Source organism: Castor canadensis, chromosome 6 (assembly GCF_047511655.1).
Source record: "Castor canadensis chromosome 6, mCasCan1.hap1v2, whole genome shotgun sequence".
Lineage (NCBI taxonomy): Eukaryota > Metazoa > Chordata > Mammalia > Rodentia > Castoridae > Castor > Castor canadensis.
Genome location: NC_133391.1, coordinates 10,194,114 through 10,214,372, shown reverse-complemented (window position 1 = coordinate 10,214,372; position 20,259 = coordinate 10,194,114). Strand labels below are relative to the sequence as shown.

Here is a 20,259-nt window from a genome sequence, read left to right as displayed (position 1 = left end):
ACTTTTGGGAGTATAGACTTTTTTACTATGTTGACTGTAACAATCCGTGAGCATGGGTGATCTCTCCACTTTGTATAGTTGTCCTCAATCTCTTTCTTCAGAAGTTTACAGTTTTCCTTGTAGAGGTCATCCACATCCTTTGTTAGGTTTACACATAGGTATTTGATTTTTTATGAGGCTATTATAAATGGAATTGTTTTCATATATTCTTTCTCAGTTTTTTCATTATTATTGTATAGAAATGCTAATAATTTTTCTAAGTTGATTTTATATCCTGGTACCTTGCTATAGCTATTGATGGTGTCTAGGAGCTTTTGGGTAGAGTTTTTTGGGTCTTTAAGGTATAGAATCATGTCATCTGCAAATAGGGATATTTTGACCATTTCTTTACCTATTTGTATTCCTTTTATTCCTTCTTCTTGCCTAATTGCTCTGGCTAGGAATTCCAGTACTATGTTGAACAGGAGTGGAGAAAGTGGGCATGCTTGTCTCTTTCCTGATTTTGGAGGGAATGGTTTCAGTTTATCTGCATTAAGTATAATGCTGACTGTAAGTTTGTCATCTATAGCTTTATAGTTTTAAGGTAATTTCCTTCTATTCCTCATTTTCTTAGAGCTTTTATCATGAAATGGTGTTGGATCTTATCAAAGCTTGTTTCTGCATCTTTTGAGATGATCAAGTGGTATTTGTTTTGCTTCTGTTAATGTGGTTTATTATGTTTATTGATTTTTGTATGTTGAACCACCCTTGCATTCCTGGGATGAAGCTTACTTGGTCATGGTGAAAGATCTTTTTGATATGTTGTTCAATTCAGTTTGCCATTATTTTATTGAGGATTTTTGCCTCAATGTTCATTAAGGAGATTGGCCTATAATTCTCTTTTTTGGAGGTGTCTTTTCCCGATTTTGTGATAACTGTAATACTGGCTTCATAAAATGTGTTAGGCAGTTTTCCTTCCCTTTCTATTTCATGGAACAGTTTAAGGAGGGTTGCTATCAGTTCTTCTTTAAAGGTCTGATAGAATTCAGCAGAGAATCCATCAGGTACTGGACTTTTCTTTTTGGGGAGCCTCTTGATTGCTGCTTTAATTTCATTTTGTGTTATAGATCTCTTTCGGTGATTAATATACTCTTGGTTCAGTTTTGGATGATCATATGTATCCAGAAATCTGTCTATTTCTTTAAGATTTTCAAATTTGTTTGTATATAGGTTCTCAAAGTAATCTCTGATGATTTCCTGGACTTCCATGGTGTTTGTTGTTATCTCCACTTTTGCATTCCTGATTGTACTAATTTGGGTTTTTTCTCTCCTCATTTGAGTCAGGTTTGCCAGGGGTTGTCAATCTTGTTTAATTTTTCAAAGAACAACCTTTTTGTTTTATTAATTCTTTGTATGGTTGTTTTGGTTTCTATTTCATTGATTTCAGCACTTCTTTTTATTATTTCTGTCCTTCTATTTGTTTTGGGATTTGCTTGTTCTTGTTTTTCTAGGAGTTTGAGATGTAACATTAGGTCACTGATTTGGGATCTTTCAGTCTTTTTAATATATGCACTCATGGCTATTAACTTTCCTCTCAGGACTGCCTTTGCTGTGTCTCCTAGGTCCTGGTAGGTTGTGTTTTCATTTTTATTGACTTCCTGGAACTTTTCAACTTCCTCTTTTATTTCAACAATGACCCATTGTTCATTAAGTAATGAGTAATTCAGTTTCCAGCTGTTTGCATATTTTTTGTCTTTACTTTTGTTAATGAGTTCTACTTTTATTGCATTGTGATCAGATAGTATGTATGGTATAATTTGTATTTTCTTATATTTTCTGAGACATTCTTTGTGCCCTAGCATATGACCTATTTTGCAGAATGTTCCTTGGGATGCTGAGAAGAATGTATATTGTGTAGAAGTTGGATGAAATGTTCTGTAGACATCAAGTAGGTCCATTTGATCTTTGTATATTTTAGATCTATGATTTCTTTATTGAGTTTTTTTTTGGATGACCTATCTTTTGATAATGGAGTGTTAAAGTCTCCCATGACCACAGTGTTGTAGTTAATACATGCTTGTCGGTCCTTCAGGGTTTGTTTGATGAAATTGGGTGCATGATATTGGCTACATATAGGTTGATAATTGTTATTTTCTTCTTGTTTATTTCCCCTTTCATTAGTATGGAATGTCCTTCTTTATCTCATTTGATCAATGTAAGTTTGAAGTCTACTTTATCAGAGGTAAGTATTGCTACTCCTGCCTGCTTTCAGGGTCCATTGTCTTGGTAAATCTTCTACCAGACTTTCATCATAATGTTTTGCTTATTTCGGTTAGTGGGATGGGTCTCCTGACAACAAATTATTGGGTCTTACTTTTTAATCAATTTCATCAAATAGGGCCTTTTGATGGGTGAATTAAGTCCATTAGCATTAAGTGTTAGTACTAGGAGGTATGTGGTGATTCCTGTCATTTAGTTGTCTTAGTTGTTTGAAGGTTTGATTGTGTGTACCTAAGTTGAGATTACTCTCTACTTTCTTGCTCTTTCTTCTCCTGTGATTTGGGACTGCCTGCCCTGTCCTGGTTTTGTTTGCTTTCAGCTTCTGTGTGCAAATCCCTTGAAGAATATTTTGTAGTGGTGGCTTTGTGGTCACATATTGTTTTAGTTTCTGCTTATCGTGGAAGACTTTTATTGCTTCATCAATATTGAATGATAGTTTTGCTGGGTAGAGTATCCTGGGGTTGAAGTTATTTTCATTCAGTGCCCAGAAGACCTCACCCTAAGCTCTTCTTGCTTTTAATGTTTCTGTTGAGAAGTCTGCTGTGTTTTTGATGGGTTTACCTTTGCATGTTATTTCTTTTTTCTCTCTTACAGCCTTCAATATTCTTTCTCTAGTTTCTGTACTTGTTGTTTTAATGATGATATGCTGTGGGGTATTTCTATTTTGATCTGGTCTGTTTGGTGTCCTGGAGGCCTCTTGCATCTCTAGGGGACTAGATTTTTGTAGATTTGGGAAATTTTCAGTTATTGCTTTGTTGAATGTATTATGCATGTCATTTGCTTGCATCTCTTCTCCTTCTTCGATGCCCATGATTCTCAGGTTTGGTCTTTTGATGGAATCAGTGAGATCTTGCATAATCCTTTCAGAGGCATTAAGTTTTCTGAGTAACAGTTCTTCCATTTTTACTTTAATTTCTATTTCATCTTCAAGTTCTGAGATTCTGTGTTCTTCTTGTTCTGGTCTGCTGGAGCTGCTTTCCATTTTGTTTTGTATTTCTGTTTCATTTTTTTTTGAGTTTTTTGTTATCATGTGTCACTTCCTCTTTAATATTGTTAATTTTTGTTCTTAATTCATTTATCTCTCTGTTTATGGTGTTGTCTGTTTCACTTTGGTATTTATTTACGGCTCCTATGACTTTATTTATTCATTTTTGTGTCTGCTGATATTCTTTATTTTTGTTGTCTTGGAATTTCTTGAGTGCCTCCTGTACATTTGTTTGACCTTGTCTAGTAACATTTCCATGAAATTCTCAGTGATTACTTTCAGGATTTCTTCTTTCAGAATGTTCTGTGGGCTTCGTTGCATTCCTTGGGATCGTTTATCTTTGTTTTGTTGGAGTCTAGAACTGGTTATCTCTTTTCTTCATTTCCCTCTGAATCCTGTATTAATTTATTTTTGGGGGGAGAAAAGTTTCCATGTCTTTTTTGTCTTCCCACCACTGCATTTGGTGCTGTTTCTGTCCCTGGTCTGTGTGTAATTTAGTGTTAGCTAACTTACAATATTAGACCTAACAAAACAAAGAAAGAAAGAAAGAAAAAAGAAAAGGAAAAAAAAAGAGAGTACCCAAGAACTCAACTGGGACAGGTGGTGGACACACAAACAGGGAACAAAACAAACATACAAACACATAAATTAAATTCCAGGTTCAAGAACAATAGAATTTCAGTCTTAGTAATTCTGGTGTTACTCTTTCTGCATCCAGTCCTGGTTTTGGTATGTAAGCAGAAGCTCTGTCTAAGTTTCGCCAGGTGGTTAGGGAGACTCACCAGTTTTTTTCCCCTGTCTTTCGGTGGCAGCTGCTTAGTTAGCTCCACCCTCAATGAAGTGTGGCTTGTCCTCAGATTCCAGAGATCAGCTCTGTGGACCACTAGCCATCCTGCTTTGGAGTTGGGTTTTCACTGTGTTTGTTTACTGGGGGCTTGTTTCTTTGCTTCACACCTTTTCTTTGGGGCAAGGTCAGAGATCGATCAGCTGGCTCTCTGCTGTCAGCATGTTATGCTGGTTTTCTGACAGTTTTCCAATTTTGAAATGTTGTTTGACTTTGGATGTTACTCACTGGCTCAAGAGATGAGCTTTGTGGATAGCTATCTGCCCTATTTCAGGCAGCGGCTTATCACCTGCCCACTGTTGGCCCTTCTGCATTTCCAGTCTTTGTTTACTGAACTTTCACATGGAGATCATCTCCTTGCCCCTCCTCCATTCTCAGATGTGCTCAGAGCACCCTATCCCCTCTGCTGTGTGTTCCTTTTCAGTTCCTTGTTTATTATTCTTTTTTTTTTATTGTGGGGCAGAGTTCAGTCTGTCCAGGGGGCTATGCTGGTTTATCTCAAGGGTAGCTGTGGGAATACCACGTGCCACTTATTTTCTCACCAGTTGTTTTGTGTCTTCAAAGCAGGTTTGGAGCCGGCATCTGAGGTGCGGCAGCCATCCCGTTTTCTCATTGTAATGCATTGTAAACAAGCTTTGTACAGGCTGGGGGTCCAGGGTGTCAGAATTTAGATTCTTCTTGGTCAAATACCTTTACATAATAGCAAATTAACATAAAAATTATACAAACATAGAAATAAACAAAAATGAGAGACTGGATAGTCATAAGAAATATAGGGGTAAAATACAATAAATATACATATAAATGTATCAGAATGTCATAATGAAAACCATTCTTTATATATATATATATGAATATACATAAGTATATTTATATGTGTGGATACACAATATACAATAAATGCAGTGTGTATTTGTATATATATATATATTTCCATGTGAAAATTTCACCATGGTATTTCTTATATAATGTCAGTGTTGATACATTCTGTCATATTTGTTTCCCTAGGGAAATCCTTATTCTTCCTTCATTGCAAATGAAGAGCTCTTTGTCTTACAGGTTTTTGTTTTTGCTGTCGTTCTTATTGTTGTTGTTGTTGTTCTTCTTCTTCTTCTTCACTATTGTGAAATTCAACTAGCACTACTGCTTCTATGTTTGTGCTGAAAACCCATCTCAGGGCAGCAGTGTTAAACTTACATTTATTTTTTACTCTTCTTTTTAAGGCTTGAGAATCTTCTCTTTATCTTTCACCTGTGAGAACTTCATTATACTATGGCTTCAGGCAGACTTGGTTTTGCTTTCTTGTGAATGGTTAATTTTGATCATCCTGTACCTTGATATTTGTGTCTTTCTCTATGTTGGGGAGTTTTAACATTATAATTTATTTGAATAAGCTTCCTACATTTTTGGCCTTCTCAACTGGTTCTTGAATTGCAATAGTGCAAATATTTGGTCTTTTATACTTTTTCAAAGAAGCAATAAGCCTTTGTCAACTTCTTCATTATTGTTCTCCTTCAATTGTGTATTTTAAATAGCCTGTCTCTACGAACATTCATCTTTCTTTTGTTGATCTACCTTGCTATTTTTCTCTTCTATCACATTTTTTGAGTTTGTTGAATGTACTTATCAGCTCAAGAAATTCTGTTTAATATTTTTTATTCTCTTTGTTTTTATTAAGTTTTTCAGTAGACTAATGAAATATTTCTCTTTGTTTTATTCCAGTTCATGTATTTGTTTCCTTAAAATGGCTTGTTTAATTCTCTGACTTTTCTCCCCTAACAAATAGTTCCTGATTATACACTGTTGTCTCATCTGGAGAATGAGGTGAGGTCATAATTTCCTAAAAGGTTCGTGACGCTTTCTGACATGGGATATCATTTGGGCTTTCAACTATCACGTATTTACTTACTTCAGTCTTCCTTCCTTTTCTGGCTTCATTTGGGCCTGTGTTTCCAGAAATTCTAAGAGTTTGGTATGTTTTGTCTGAGCCTGTTGTCAATTACACTATTTCTCTGGAAAGGTTTGTAGGGAATGATTTGGTGATATATTATTATTGTATCATTAATGAACACAAAGAAAAATCCAGTTTGTCACACATAATCTGTTGCTGTATTGAAAATGAAAACCTCAACAATGGAGTGCATAGAGAAATACTTTAAACATATGAACCTCTCCCTGGGGATAGGGTAGGCCCAGATACCTCATCCACAGTTTCTAGTCTGAGGTTGTAAACTGTGTGATGCTGTCTGTTTCTGAAACTAATCACTGTGGTTTGACCAGTTCCAAGTTTCACTGTCATTCCTATGGCCACCAAAGCGATCAGGCTGTGTCACATAAAAATCCTTTACTCACCAAGACTAACACATCCTGAATTAAAACAAGGCCTACTCTTCTCTTCACTTCCTATTGTTGAAGTTGGCCTAGACCCAAAACTGCTGCCACCAGCCACAGGTGATGTGAAAGGGAGTAGTAAATGTGCAAGATATGGGCACTACATTTCTTCCAGATGCAGTACAGGTATTCTAGAAGCTCTACACTGCAGGGCTGTGTGATTTATATCAGCCCAGTGTTTGAAATCAACACACTAAGAATGAGTTCAAGAATCAAAATTATAATCTTACTATCTGGACTTACCCACAATAAACATTGTCTCACACCACATTATGGAGACTGAGTTTGAAGTAGTGGTTGTAAAGAAGACCACTGGCCACCTAGGCTGATGTTAATGGATATGTTCAAGTCTCAAGGTCACAAGGATCTCTGATAGTGGTTAGGCAAGCAAAAACAAAATTTGTATTCCCAGGGAGTAGGTGAATGTTAAGAAGTTGTGATTTCTTATAATCACATAACAGATTGGGTCAATTTAACAACACATACACACTTTCACACATGTGGCACAGGAAAAACAAAGCATAATGTACCACAAATTTGCATTGAGATAACAAAGCATCTCCCCTTCCTTCTCCCTCACTCTCCCTTCCCTCTCCCTCTCCATCTTCCCTCTTCCTGTCCCTCTACAGCCCTTTCACTCTTGCTTTCCCCTTCTTCCTCTCCCTACACTTCTCTGTCTCAACCCACTTTCTTTCTCTCTCCCTCCCCCCTCCCTTCCTTTCCTTGTTCATACAAGTACTTGAATCTCATTTACAGAAGATTATTTTTTATGACCTCAACTAAACTTAAATAAGAACCTACATTCTTAATGAATATGCATAGACACAGATTATGTGACATATTATTTTAGAGACACATGTGTTCAATGCACAGAAATCATTGATTTGAATTTAAACATATCACATATTTATTATTCCTAATGGAGAAAACAATGGTCTCTATTTAGGCTTTCCTTAAGGAACTACCAGTTTGTACTTGCCATGGATTTTGCCATTGAGGAGATCAACAAGAACCCCCTTCTTCTACAGAACATGTCTCTGGGATTTGATATTTATAATGTCCTACACACTGAATGGAGGACATTAGAGCCACCCTTCTTTTGGCTTTTTCTGTCCGACAAAGTTGTTCCTAATTACAACTGTAGAAGAGAGAGCAAATCTGTAGCAGCACTTACAGGACCTTCACGTATAACATCTGCCCATACTGGGACACTGCTGCAGCTCTACAAAATTCCACAGGTAAGGGTGTGGGTGGGATGGGAATAGATGAAACCATGGCTTCTTTGGTGCAATTGACAGGTGTCAGGAAGAACAAAAGGAGGAGACTCTTTTGGTGAAGTTCTCCATTCTTAATGTCAAAGAGTTTGTGGAAGACCCATGTTCCCTTTGTTTGGAACACAGAAGAGGGAGAAATTGAAGCAGACACTGGGCTTTCTTAGATTTCTGAGACTGACGTATGGTTTTCCAGAGAGTTCTCATAAAGTGTAATGAGCAAGCCTTACTTACTACCTCTTTTCCTCAGGCTTAGTATGTACCAGACCTCAGCTTGTACTTCTTGACTGTCCTCTTTTTCATGTAGCTTCGATTTCCTTCTCCCTTTAGCTTACCTTTGGGTCTTTTGATCCTATCCTGAGTGACCATGACAAGTTCACATCTCTCTATCAGATGGCTCCCAAAGAAACATCTCTGGTCCTTGGCATGGTCTCCTTGATGCTTCATTTCAGATGGACCTGGGTGGGGCTCTTCATTTCAGAAGACCACAGAGGTTTTCAGATGCTCTCAGACCTGAGAGAAGAGATGGACAAGCACAGAATCTGTGTAGCCTTTGTGGAAATGATCCCAGTCTCTACAGTGTCCTTTTTCCCAAAAACCTGGTCAAAACATCACCATATTATAAAATCATCAGCAAATGTGATAATCCTTTATGGTGACAGTGATTTCCTGGAAGTTTTAATGAATACTTTGAGGGAGATTTTAATGACAGGCAAAGTCTGGATCCTGAATTCTCAATGGGATGTAATTAGAAGTCATATCCATCTCATTTTAGACTCATTCCATGGACAACTCATTTTTTCACACCACCATGGAGACATTTCTGGTTTCAGAAATTTCATCCAGTCAGCTAACCCTTCCAAATATCCAGATGACTTTTACCTGGTTAGTCTATTTTTAGTGTTTTTACATTGCTCATTTTCTGAGTCTCAGTGTGGAACTTATAAGAAATGTCCACACAATGCCTCCTTGACCTGGTTGCCTGGGAATCATTTTGAAACAGCCATGAGTGAAGAGAGTTACAATATTTACAATGCTGTGTATGCTGTGGCCCACACCCTTCATGAGATGCTACTTCATCAAATCCAAATGCAAACAGTGGGAAATGGAAAGTGGATGGTGTTTTCCCCTTCTCAGGTAAAGACTTTTTCATTGGAAGGTACATGACATCAGGAACATCTCTTTGTGAACTGATTTCATAGACAAGCTAAGTAGTTTGTGATACATTTCAGAAAGCACAATAGAAAGTATACATTTTTCACTTCCTAGGAGATAACTAGACCTGGGCAGATGTATACTTGAATAACAGGGAGCCATGTGTCAAAAAGAAATATGTTTTAGTTCCACGTCAAGGTTTTCTGTTTTAAATGACTTCAACAACCTACATGGAAAATGTTTTCAATAGGATAAAGCCAACATTTCACAAACAGTTTCTTAAATAACAAGAAAGAGAATGAGGTCTTCGAGTACCTAAGACCTGCTAGAGGCTGTAGTGGGTATTTTATATTAATGATTTTATTTAATTCCAGTTTAGGTGTTAATGAACCCATTTGATAGTTGAATCTCTAGATTCATTCATAAAATACATGCAACTAGGTTTTTCCAGGAAGTTAAAAATGATCGAATTCCCCAGAATCACTCATTATAGTTAAGTGTGACATAGGTGTTTTGTGTTTGATACTCTGATGTGTGTCCAGCATTTGATATCATGATATTTTAGTTCTCTAGCTTTTCCTTTGTACTACATCATTTCTGTAATGCATTATGAACACAATTAGGAACTTTGCTCAGTTCAGATTTTCTGTCTTAACCATGGAATCCACTTCACCTTAGGATGATGCATCTCTTTTAGCTGCACCCCTTTATGAAGAGCATTCAGTTTAACAACCCTGCAGGAGACCAAGTGACTTTGGATGAGCAAAGGAAATTGGAGGCAGAGTATGACATTCTCAACTTTTGGAATTTTCCAGAAGGTCTTAGACATAAGGTGAAAGTAGGAAAGTTTTCCCCATATGGTCTACATGGTCAACAATTATCTCTACATGAGGATCTGATAGAGTGGAACTCGCGAACTTTAGAGGTGGGTTGGATCAAGTCATAAAGCTTTGAATTTCACACATCAATAAGCTATACTTGTTCAGAGTTAATATTCCTAATATTGATTCATGATCCAGCAATGTTCATTTAATAATGTCCAATTTAAAGATTTTTCTTATTAATTCAATCATGGGTGAGAAAGGAACACATTTGTTTACCAACATGTTTCTGTGTTCATATTTTGCAATCCTAAAATACACACAATATCTGTTTTTCTTGGCTGTCCCTCACTGTGACAAAATGAATGAGAAAATCAACTTCTAGGGGTAAAGGGTTTATTCAGCTAAGAGTTGTGAAAGTGTCCGTCTTGAACTGGGCCTGGTCCTTTAAGGTCTATGGCAAGGCAGACCATTATGGTTGGAGCAGGTAGCATAGCAAGTACACACCTCATGGCAACAGAGGTACCAAGAGAGAGAGAGGATTGGCCCTGGGGTACCAATATCACTTATAACTGAATACTTGTAATTACCAAATTTCCTCCCACTAGTTTCAATGCTTAAAGGATCGATATTTTCTAAAAAAACAGCAGTCCTTGTGACCAAGACTTTTACACATAAGCCATTGTGTCATGTCATGGCTAGAGTCTAATAATGTACAATGAATTTGAAGTATTTTTGTAGAGAAAATTACTATTTCTTATTGATCCAATTCAATAAACACTGTAATTTTTGAAATAGTATGGAAATGTCTGAGCAACCACCAATACATATCTGATTTTCCTCAGAATCCTCACTCTGTTTGCAGCAAGAGTTGTGGACCTGGATTCAGGAATTCCCCTCAGCAGGGAAAGGCTCCCTGTTGCTTTGATTGCATCCCTTGCCCTGACAATGAGATTTCTAATGGGACAGGTAAGTCTGTGACTTATGAAGAAACTCCCACCCATCCTAAATAGTTTCCGATATTCCTTGAAGAGGGAAAAGCCCTACAAGTGGAATGCATAGGCAAGATCTACCTACATCCATTGGCAAGTGAAATGACACAAAGGATCACATTGACCTTTGAAACAGCACAGCCCATATACCATGATTTTCATATTTGATTCATTGCTATATCAATTGTATGCATTACCTTCTCAAGAAAACACCTTCCACCACTTCTCTCTATGCAATTTTCATCTCTGTCATGGAATTTGGGAGAAATATTATGGAAAAATACCTTCCTATTTGTACCTCACAGTGAATACATGGTTTTTGCACATGTCTATTTTCTGAGTGCTTGTCAAAATGCTTGACAAAGACCAAGTGTTCAGAAAATTTTTGTTTGGTTTAAGGGGTAGGATTATGTATATTGTAAGAAACTTTTTAAAACTTCAGTTAGCAGACCTGGGTGCTGGTGGATTACACCTATAATCCTAGCTTCTTGAGAGCTGAGATCAGAGGATTACAGCTCAAGACCAGCCCAAGCAAACAGTGTGTGAGATCCTATAGCAAAAACAACCAGATGAAAATGGATTGGAGCTGTGACCACGTGGTGGAGTGCTTGCTTTATAAGTACAAAACCCTCAGTTTCAACCCCAGCCCCTCCAAAGAAAACAAACCAACACTCCATATGTAAAAAGACATGCAACTAATAATGACATGAACTCAAATCAACGTAATAGGTCTACAATGAATACACAGAGACCTACTGGAAAAGTGTCATAAATTTGTACAGAGATACATGAACACTAATATTATGTTAGATGAGTGGGGGAAATGTCAACTAGATTTTTATGCTATGAATTCTTGTAATAATCACAAAACCTGAAAATGTTACCATCTGGCAGAAACCCACAGAAAGTTGGATGGAATGATGTAGAATAGAGATACAAATAGATATTGAACCTTTTAGGATGCCACAGTTAGCATATTACATTTACAATGTCCAGATTTATGTTAAATAGTACATGCTGGAAACACTTCTACATCACAGTTTTTCATTTCCTTTATGATTCATATACCTTATTTAAGCAGCATAGTTGCATGATTTCAATTTCACTTTTAAATATATTGAGATTGACAACACAGTGCAGATGCAATTAATTTTCATTTTTAATTCTTTATGACCACAGGGTTTAATGTAGGTTCACTCTGTTCAGACAAAGAACTCTCTATAAACAATGTCACTATCTTCAAGTTTACATATTAACAAATACTTGTTTACACATATCACAGTTTAAAGAACACTTTAAATAAAGATTATAAATGATGAAAACATGAAAATATTATGAATGGACTTGAGAGGTTGGAATAAATTCTCAGGCATAAAATCAGGAATGCCAGACATTGTTTATAACAAGTACCTATCATAATACAGAAAAGCAACCTAAAGACAAAGAAACAAGAGAATCAATACAACAAGAAAATGTGTTTAGTAAATTAACACAACAAAGGAAAATCAAAGTTAAGGGGTATTCTAATATAAATAAATATGATAAAAAAATCTTAATAAGACTGTTCACCAAAAAAGAAAAACTTTGTAACAGGACATCATTTGTGAAATTCTGCAGCCCAAGACAATACTTTCAGTAACAGAAATGGACACATAGTTTATGAATTGACTTATTGATTGATTAATTGATTGATTAATGACTCCAGGCTCTAAACTCGAAAACTTGGTCTTGCTAGGCAAGTGCTCTATCACTTGAACTATAGTCCTAGTCTTTTTTTGCTTCAGTTAATTTGTAGACAGATACATGCTTTTTGCCTTGCAGTGTGATCAGCCTAAATTGGGAACACAGGTGCCAACATCACTCCAAGCTTATTTGTTGACATGGGATCTGAGTTTTTCCCCAGGCTGGTCTTGAAATGCAATCCCCCCTGTCTTTACCTCCTGAGTAGCTTGGATTTCAGCCTTGGTCCCGTGCAACAAGCATAAAATATTTTCAGAAAAAGAACATATAACATGAATATGTTCGTACAGTAGTGTTTTCCATGAAATTGAGGTAAATTGTGAAATTAATCATTGAATTTACTTATGATGTAATATGAGGCTAGTATATATGAATGTATTATATTCTACATAGTAGTTGTAAGTCGTAAGTGAATTTTTTAAACAATGACATTTACTATGTCTTAATGTATATGCTCCCTAGGCCTAAAAATCATACTTGCTTTGAAAGACTCTTGACATTAACAAAACATGTGTAGAATAATGGCAAATAGACTGAAATTAGTGCAGGTCTAAATAGGATTATGAAAGGACAAACTTCATAGTAGAAAGACCTTAGTACCCTACAAATAAATGTATTGATTCAGTGCAAGTGTACTCTAACCTAGAACATGCATATGGTGAAAATTACATTGAGTTACAGGATGTTGAGACTTCTTCACCCAGTTAAAAAGTGTTATTGATTGCCTCTATTTTCTGGAAATTATTAATTATCTATGTCATAATAAAAGGGAACATAATTCTAAATAAACTTAGGGTGGTTGTGAATAAAACATGATATAATTTATAGAGCTTTTATTTGGTCAGCTAGGAATAACTTTAGTGTTTTTTCAGAGTTCCAAAATGGTGTCATGAATATGTCAAATAAGTCAAGGAAGTTAAAGTAACGTTGTTTGTGCTACCATAACAAAAACAGGGAGTGTTTGATTGGAATTATTTGCAGTGTAGAATTCATTTTTAACTAAAGCAACAAAAGAGGAAAAGTTTACCATTGTGCTGTAGGGGAGGGGTGTCAACTGAACCTTGACTAATGGTAACCTGCACTCATCACCAGACATGGATCAGTGTGTGAAGTGTCCAGATCATCAATATGCCAACCGAGACAAAAACCACTGCCTCCAAAAATCTGTGACCTTTCTGGATTATGAAGATCCCTTGGGTTTGGCTCTGGCCTGCATCGCTGTGATCTTCTCTGTACTCACAGCTGCTGTTCTTGTGGTCTTCATGAAACACCGAGACACTCCCATTGTCAAGGCCAATAACAGGGCTCTCACCTACATCCTGCTCATCTCCCTCACCTTCTGCTTTCTCTGTCCCTTACTCTTCATTGGCCGTCCTAGCATGGCCACCTGCATCCTCCAGCAGACCACATTTGGAATTGTGTTCACAGTGGTTACTTCCACTGTCATGGCCAAAACTCTCACTGTGATTCTGGCATTTAATGTCACGTCTCCAGGGAAAAGGATGAGGTGGCTGTTGGTATCAAGAACACCTAACTACCTTATTCCCATCTGCACACTGATCCAACTGACTGCCTGTGGAATCTGGCTTGGAACTTCTCCACCCTTCATTGACACAGACACAAACTCGGAACACGGCCACATCATCATCGTGTGTAACAAGGGATCAGTTGTGGCCTTTTACTGCATCCTGGGATACCTAATTTTCCTGGCTTTTGGGAGCTTCACTGTGGCTTTCCTAGCAAGGAACCTTCCTGACACATTCAATGAAGCCAAGTTCCTGACGTTCAGCATGCTGGTGTTCTGTAGTGTCTGGGTCACCTTCCTCCCTGTCTACCACAGCACCAAGGGAAGGGTCATGGTGGCCGTGGAGGTCTTCTCCATCTTGGCCTCCAGTGCAGGGATCTTAGGCTTCATCTTTGGTCCCAAGTGCTACATTATTTTGTTAAGGCCAGAGAGAAACACTCTATATGGCTTCAGGAATAAAACCCATTCTATGTACAATGAGGGTTCTGAAAGTTAAATTCATGTGTATATTAAACAAAAATCAAAAATAAGACTAAACCATTCTAGCAGTTAGATATGAGAGTAAAACTTGTGATTTACTTCAGTCTACTGAAAACTCATGCTACTTCTTCTATCAGGATTAGAATTTCTATACGTTGCATTTCTCATTTTCAACATTTGATTGCATTGTGATGTTGTTATTCACTTTGTGTCATTGATTGTGCAATCAACCCTGCAAATACTACTGGCTTATACTTCTAATCTCCACAATGATGTTTTCTGCCTTTTGGTACTTATAGTTACTTTCCTCCATTTTCAGATTATATGAAATTCAGTGTTGCACTGTTTTAGATTCCTTTGATATATTTCATTGATTTTTTTGGCAATAGTGGAAAATTCCAGGAAATTCCTCTACCATGTGAGCAAAACCACCATCCCTTTTTGCATTTCTTATTTTTGAGATAGAGTATTTCTTTTTGCTTGGTCCTCCCCCCTCCCATTTAGTGTGTCTCTGTATAGTGAGGAAACAAGTACCTTCTGCCTCTAAAGGAAAATGCTTCAGGTTCCAATGAAAGTGGAAAGCTCAGCATTCTTCTTTAATGAAATAGTGCCTCATTCAATAAATTGATGTTAGCTTGATTTAGCATATTAGCTCTAATTTAGCAATGCTGAATTAGTTCTGTGAAGTAAGCATTGAGGCATATACTGAGCAAACAGAAATATGATCTTCTACAGGGGAAATACAGTAAAGACCCCCTGGTTTAGAAGGTTAGCTCAACTGGAAATTGCTCACTGAGAACCCCGAGTTCCTATATTCTTCTAGGGATACTGGAGCAGTGGCCATGATTTTTCTTTATTAAGGCTTTCTATTTTCCCATGGGGGGTGTTTGTCATGCTTCTGCAGCTAAGCTTTCTTTCCCAGTGTGGAGTTGGGAGCTGGACCCAGTGTCTTGAGCACTGCAGTTGTATATGATTCCTGAGCTACAACCCCCAGTACAGTGATGACAAAACACACCCCAATACATTCATGTCTAGTCTCCCTAAATTTGTGAATACTTCAACTGAAAGTACACAGTAGACTAGTTTCCTCCAGCTAAAAACGTGGCTTCAGGTGTCAAAGCCAGTACTCTTGACCACAATTGTCACTTGGGGCATATGTCTATCACATTCTCCAGACATGGAGCCAAAAGAGTGTGCATTCAAACACACACACACACACACACACACACACACACACACACACTGAATGAATAGTTATGGAGGTAAAGAAGTTCCAAATGTATCTACCATCAACAAATTAGAAACCCAGGTGAGCACATGGTACAAAATCCAGTCCAAAAATTCACTCAAGAGCCAAAAGCAAGAGTTGACAAGTCTCTTCAAGGCAATAGCAGGATAAAGACAATGCTGTAACTTATACAGTCAGACAAGAACTACATGTTACTTAGTGGTTTAGTTCTACTCTAGCCTTGAACTGCTTAACAAAGCCCTCTCCTATTAAAAGGGCCAAGTGCTTTTCTCATTTAGTACTTTGAAATATTCACATCACTCAGAAACAGCCACACTTTGAATAGTGCTTGATCAACTATCTGAGTACTCAGTGGCCCATGCGCATGTCACATAAAATTAACCATCCATTATGAAGCACTTTGTTGTGTTTGTCTATGAATAAAAACTCTTGCCAACCTCAGATTGCTGAAGAACTGGAGGCAGGTGCTGTGATCACCTTTCACCAATGAGGACAAGGTTCAGTGTCACTGGCTCATTTCATGAAGTCATCAACTAGAGGGAGACATGTGCTCTTATTTCTCTTTTAGAACACACTGGCCCATTCATTAGATTCACTAACCCCTGCCTGAAAAAGTGTTTAATTTGCTCTCTAAACTGCACCAGTTTTAGTTAATTAATTGCAAAATGAATGTTGTAGATGTCATAAGACTTTATCAACAACATTAGATAAATAAATCCCGCTGGAGTAACATTAATTGAAAATGTCATGAAATTCTTTTATAATCCATAAAGAAGCTCTGAGAGAAAGGTGAATCAGAAACCTAAGGCATGCTTGGATTGCTGATGCAGGCTGGGCCAGTGAGGAGGGGTCACTGTTACAACCTACATCAGTCTAATGCCATTGTCCCTCCTCCCCCACACGCCACCTCAGTCATTGACTGTCAGGGGTGGGAATTTGCTAATCTCCTTGCCAAGGTCCTGTCCCACACATGTCAGCACTTCACTGCAGTGTCTATTACTCTATATCTGGCCAACCTGGGCACAGGATGTGGACATGAGTATACACAGGGACATTCACAGCTAAGCAGGGGAGACAGAGTTAGGAGAGTGCCTTTTGGGTCCAAGACTGGGCTGGGGACCCTGATAGTCCCTTCATAGCACCAGGGCTAATCAGGTTATACCAGCTTCTCGTGGATCTTTGAACATGCCAAGGTAGGCTTGGAAGCATGGATATAGATGAGAACCTCTCAATGCTGTCACAACTTATTCCCTCCATGCTGTTCCCACTATACTGTGCCTAACCATTCAAATACTTTTCCTTCTGACTAAACAGACTGCAGTGTCTGGTCACTGACTATGCTGGACCTGCATGAGTTGCTGAATGTGGGCCAAGAAGTTGTATTCAAGTCCAGAATCCAAGTCTCCAGATGCTCTACCTTCAGTGTGGACCCTATGGGATTCCCAGTATGTGGGCAAGGGGTGGAGAATCCTGAAGCAATGTCCTGCCTGAGCTTACATCAGCCCTGGTGCTTATCTGTGCAGGTGGGTGATGAAAGGGTCCTCTGAGTTAGACAGTTGGGTCACAGTCCTGTGTCTTGGGGCCAGGAAAGACTATGGCTGCTTCAAGTCCAGGGCTTGGATAAGGGAACCAGAAGGGAAGTCACTGTGGAAGTGTTCTCACCCTGTCATATATACTCAAGCTCACATGCATGAACACACATGTATGCACACAGATGCATGTATGTTCACCATAGTGGGCTTACTTAATCAAATACACTCATACACACACACTTAGGACAAATATACTCAATACACACACTCGTGCATGTGCGCACTTGTGCATACACACACAGCACTCATATGCACATGTACACACTCTCTTGCACGTACTCACCTGTGTAATCAGACAGGAGCCAAGTGGGATGTGAGAAGAAGGTCGAATGTGTTGTTTCTCTGTGGCACAGCAGTGACGTATACACAAAAGCAAAACTGCACAAAGAGGTGGAGGTGTGCTGAGGGTGACAAGATAATGCAGGCAAAGATAACCAAGGAAGAAGTGAGAATGTGTTTGGGGAGTGCACAATGAGTAGGTCAAGATGGGGTGAAGGTGAGGCTCATTCCCACAGATAAGCCATGCTAATTATGCACATTAATCTCCTGGACAACCCCAGCAAGCCCAGGAATGGGAGCTCAGGATGTCTAAGGTAGTGAGAGTTCTTGCTAGCCCAGACAGTCACCTGCAGAGGACTATGGGACTCCTTGTGGATTGGGGTGTCCCTCAGGACCCCTTTCATGAGGGTTTGTGTGGACATGAGCAGCTTCAAACAAAGGGGAGAAAAGCACAAGGGCAGCTCTGTGGTATCCCATGCAGACTCCAGGGAAATTTGCTCATGTCCACATTCTCATCTTGTAGAAGGAGCTTAAAACTGTGGGTCTGGTGTCTACACAGCACACACATCCAGAAAGTCTGTTTCTACTCTGTGGCCTTGAGAAAGGTGCTTGATGTCACTGTGCCTCTGTTTCCTCCCCTCTAATATGTAAGTGATAATAATACCTATCTCATCATTATGAGGTGGGTCAAATAGAATAATTCTACTATGAGCTTAGGCTACAAACTGGCTCCCATGGTGCTGTCAAAATGTTTCCTATGGTTATTCATCACTGGCCAGTAGCAGGAGAGGCTGTGAAGCTTAAATGCATGACGGATGAAGGCCACCTGCATTATGTCAGCACATAGTAGGTGCTAACAAAGCTCCAATCTCATGCACCCCTATCGTGAAGTAAGACTTTGGCACAAAGGGAGAGTGGCCACCTCATCCTGGACCCTAGAACCAAGGCTCATAACCCTTGCTTCTGAGAAAATCCATGGAAAACAACTGTCTAGGCTGTTGAGCTCTGGGTGTTTCAGTGAAGGGAAGGGGCTTTCTGGCTGACACTGCAGGTTAATCTGTGACAGGAGGTATCATTTTACATTAACCATGGGCCCCAAGGCACATAGCAGTAATACAAATCCCTCTCCTCAAAGTGGAACACAGCTCCCCACACACACCCACCTTCCCCAGGTCAGCCAGCCACTGGGGTATTCTAAAGATGCAAATGGTTTTATGGAGTTGCCCAACATTCCCTCCATGTTACAAAAATTAACTGCAGCCCCAAGATAAGGCACAGTCCACATCACCCCATTTACACCTCACTCACCTGGGCTCACTCCAGCCGTGCCCCTGCATCAGGTCCTTTGCACTGTCTATTAATTACTTATCTGAACTGATGAGAGAAAGAATACATCCAGGACTTCCCAGTCAGGCTCAGGATGCCCCCTCTCCACAGATGATTCTTAGAGAAAGGTCCAAGGCTGAGGGGTACATTAGGTGACCCATATATTGGTGGAACTGAAATTTCAAGTGTTCCATTCCTACTTTAGTTTTTCCTTTACCTTCAGGTAATGCTTCTAATGCATCTAAATTTCTTCAATTCCTCACATTCTGTAATCAACATTATTCATTGATGGGGAGAAACATTAAACTGAGTTTCTTAGTTGATTTGATGACTTTGTGTTCCCAGAATTTCAATTTGATTTCTGACAGGATGGCTATAACTATTGAATCTTTACAATTCAAGCCCTGCATTGACTTCCTTATTTCCATTTGGTCTTTATTTGTGTTCTCTTGTCATCCACTCATGCATTCATTCTTTCCTTCTTTAACTATTCTTTTCTTTAACAATCACTCATAACCATTTTTAAAAAACCATTTGTCTAACATATCTTCTTCTTCATTATTGTTAGTGTTCCTTTGGAGATACTGAGTTTAGGATGAGTCATGTGGCCTTATTTGTTTCATATTACTTGGGTTTCTGCATTAAGATTTGTACATATAAGCCAATCTATTTCTGGGAAATTTTTTACACCTGTAGTCTTCATTGAAGTATTCTCAATGTTTACATAGGAGAACGCAGTGGCAAGGTTGTGACTCATTTTCTCCACATTGGTAGCTGTGAATTTGCCCATCTGATCAGAATATTGAGCTTGACAGTACTCACATTGAGCTAAACCTCTTAGAATGTCTGATAAAATGGTTATCTGACTTCTTCTAGACTGCTTTCACTATAGAAGCTCTCTGTCTTTGGAGCCACTGTTAGCCAGAAGGAGCTTAACCACCTGTCAGTTGAGTAAGATTTTACTTGCTTCACAATGTCCCCAACTTGTTTCTAGGAATAGCTAGGGTTTAAGCTGATCAGTGGCCCCAAATACATTATAGACAGGGATAGTGCACTGAATTACCTTCATGCAGAGATTACCTTTGGAACCAAGAAATCTACTTGCTGGTTTTAGTGCTTCCATCCATGTCCAGGAATTCATCTTCTTCTTGGGGTGAGGATATGTACATCATGTGATTTGGAAAAGTGCAGGTCTTTCAGCAGCACCGACCAACAAACTGGATAGTGTAGATTTGCATAGAAAGAATATATAATTCATGCCCTGCTCAGAAATTCACTTTACTTTGGAAGCCCTGGAAGTCATGTGGTTAGGGAGACTTGGGCTTGATGCCTTCAGGACCACACGGAATC

General features: G+C 38.6%; 1 protein-coding gene across 1 annotated transcript; it reads left to right on the top strand.

Annotated features, from left to right (window-relative positions):
• The first annotated feature begins 5,891 nt into the window (after positions 1-5,891).
• On the top strand, positions 5,892-19,785 carry LOC141424267 (vomeronasal type-2 receptor 116-like). Its single transcript, XM_074077824.1, has 7 exons — positions 5,892-5,917; positions 7,426-7,717; positions 8,081-8,887; positions 9,603-9,830; positions 10,572-10,695; positions 13,551-14,454; positions 19,725-19,785. Exons 2-7 carry the CDS (start codon positions 7,460-7,462, stop codon positions 19,783-19,785), a joined length of 2,382 nt encoding a protein of 793 aa, XP_073933925.1. The 5' UTR covers positions 5,892-5,917; positions 7,426-7,459.
• Positions 19,786-20,259: the final 474 nt, after the last annotated feature.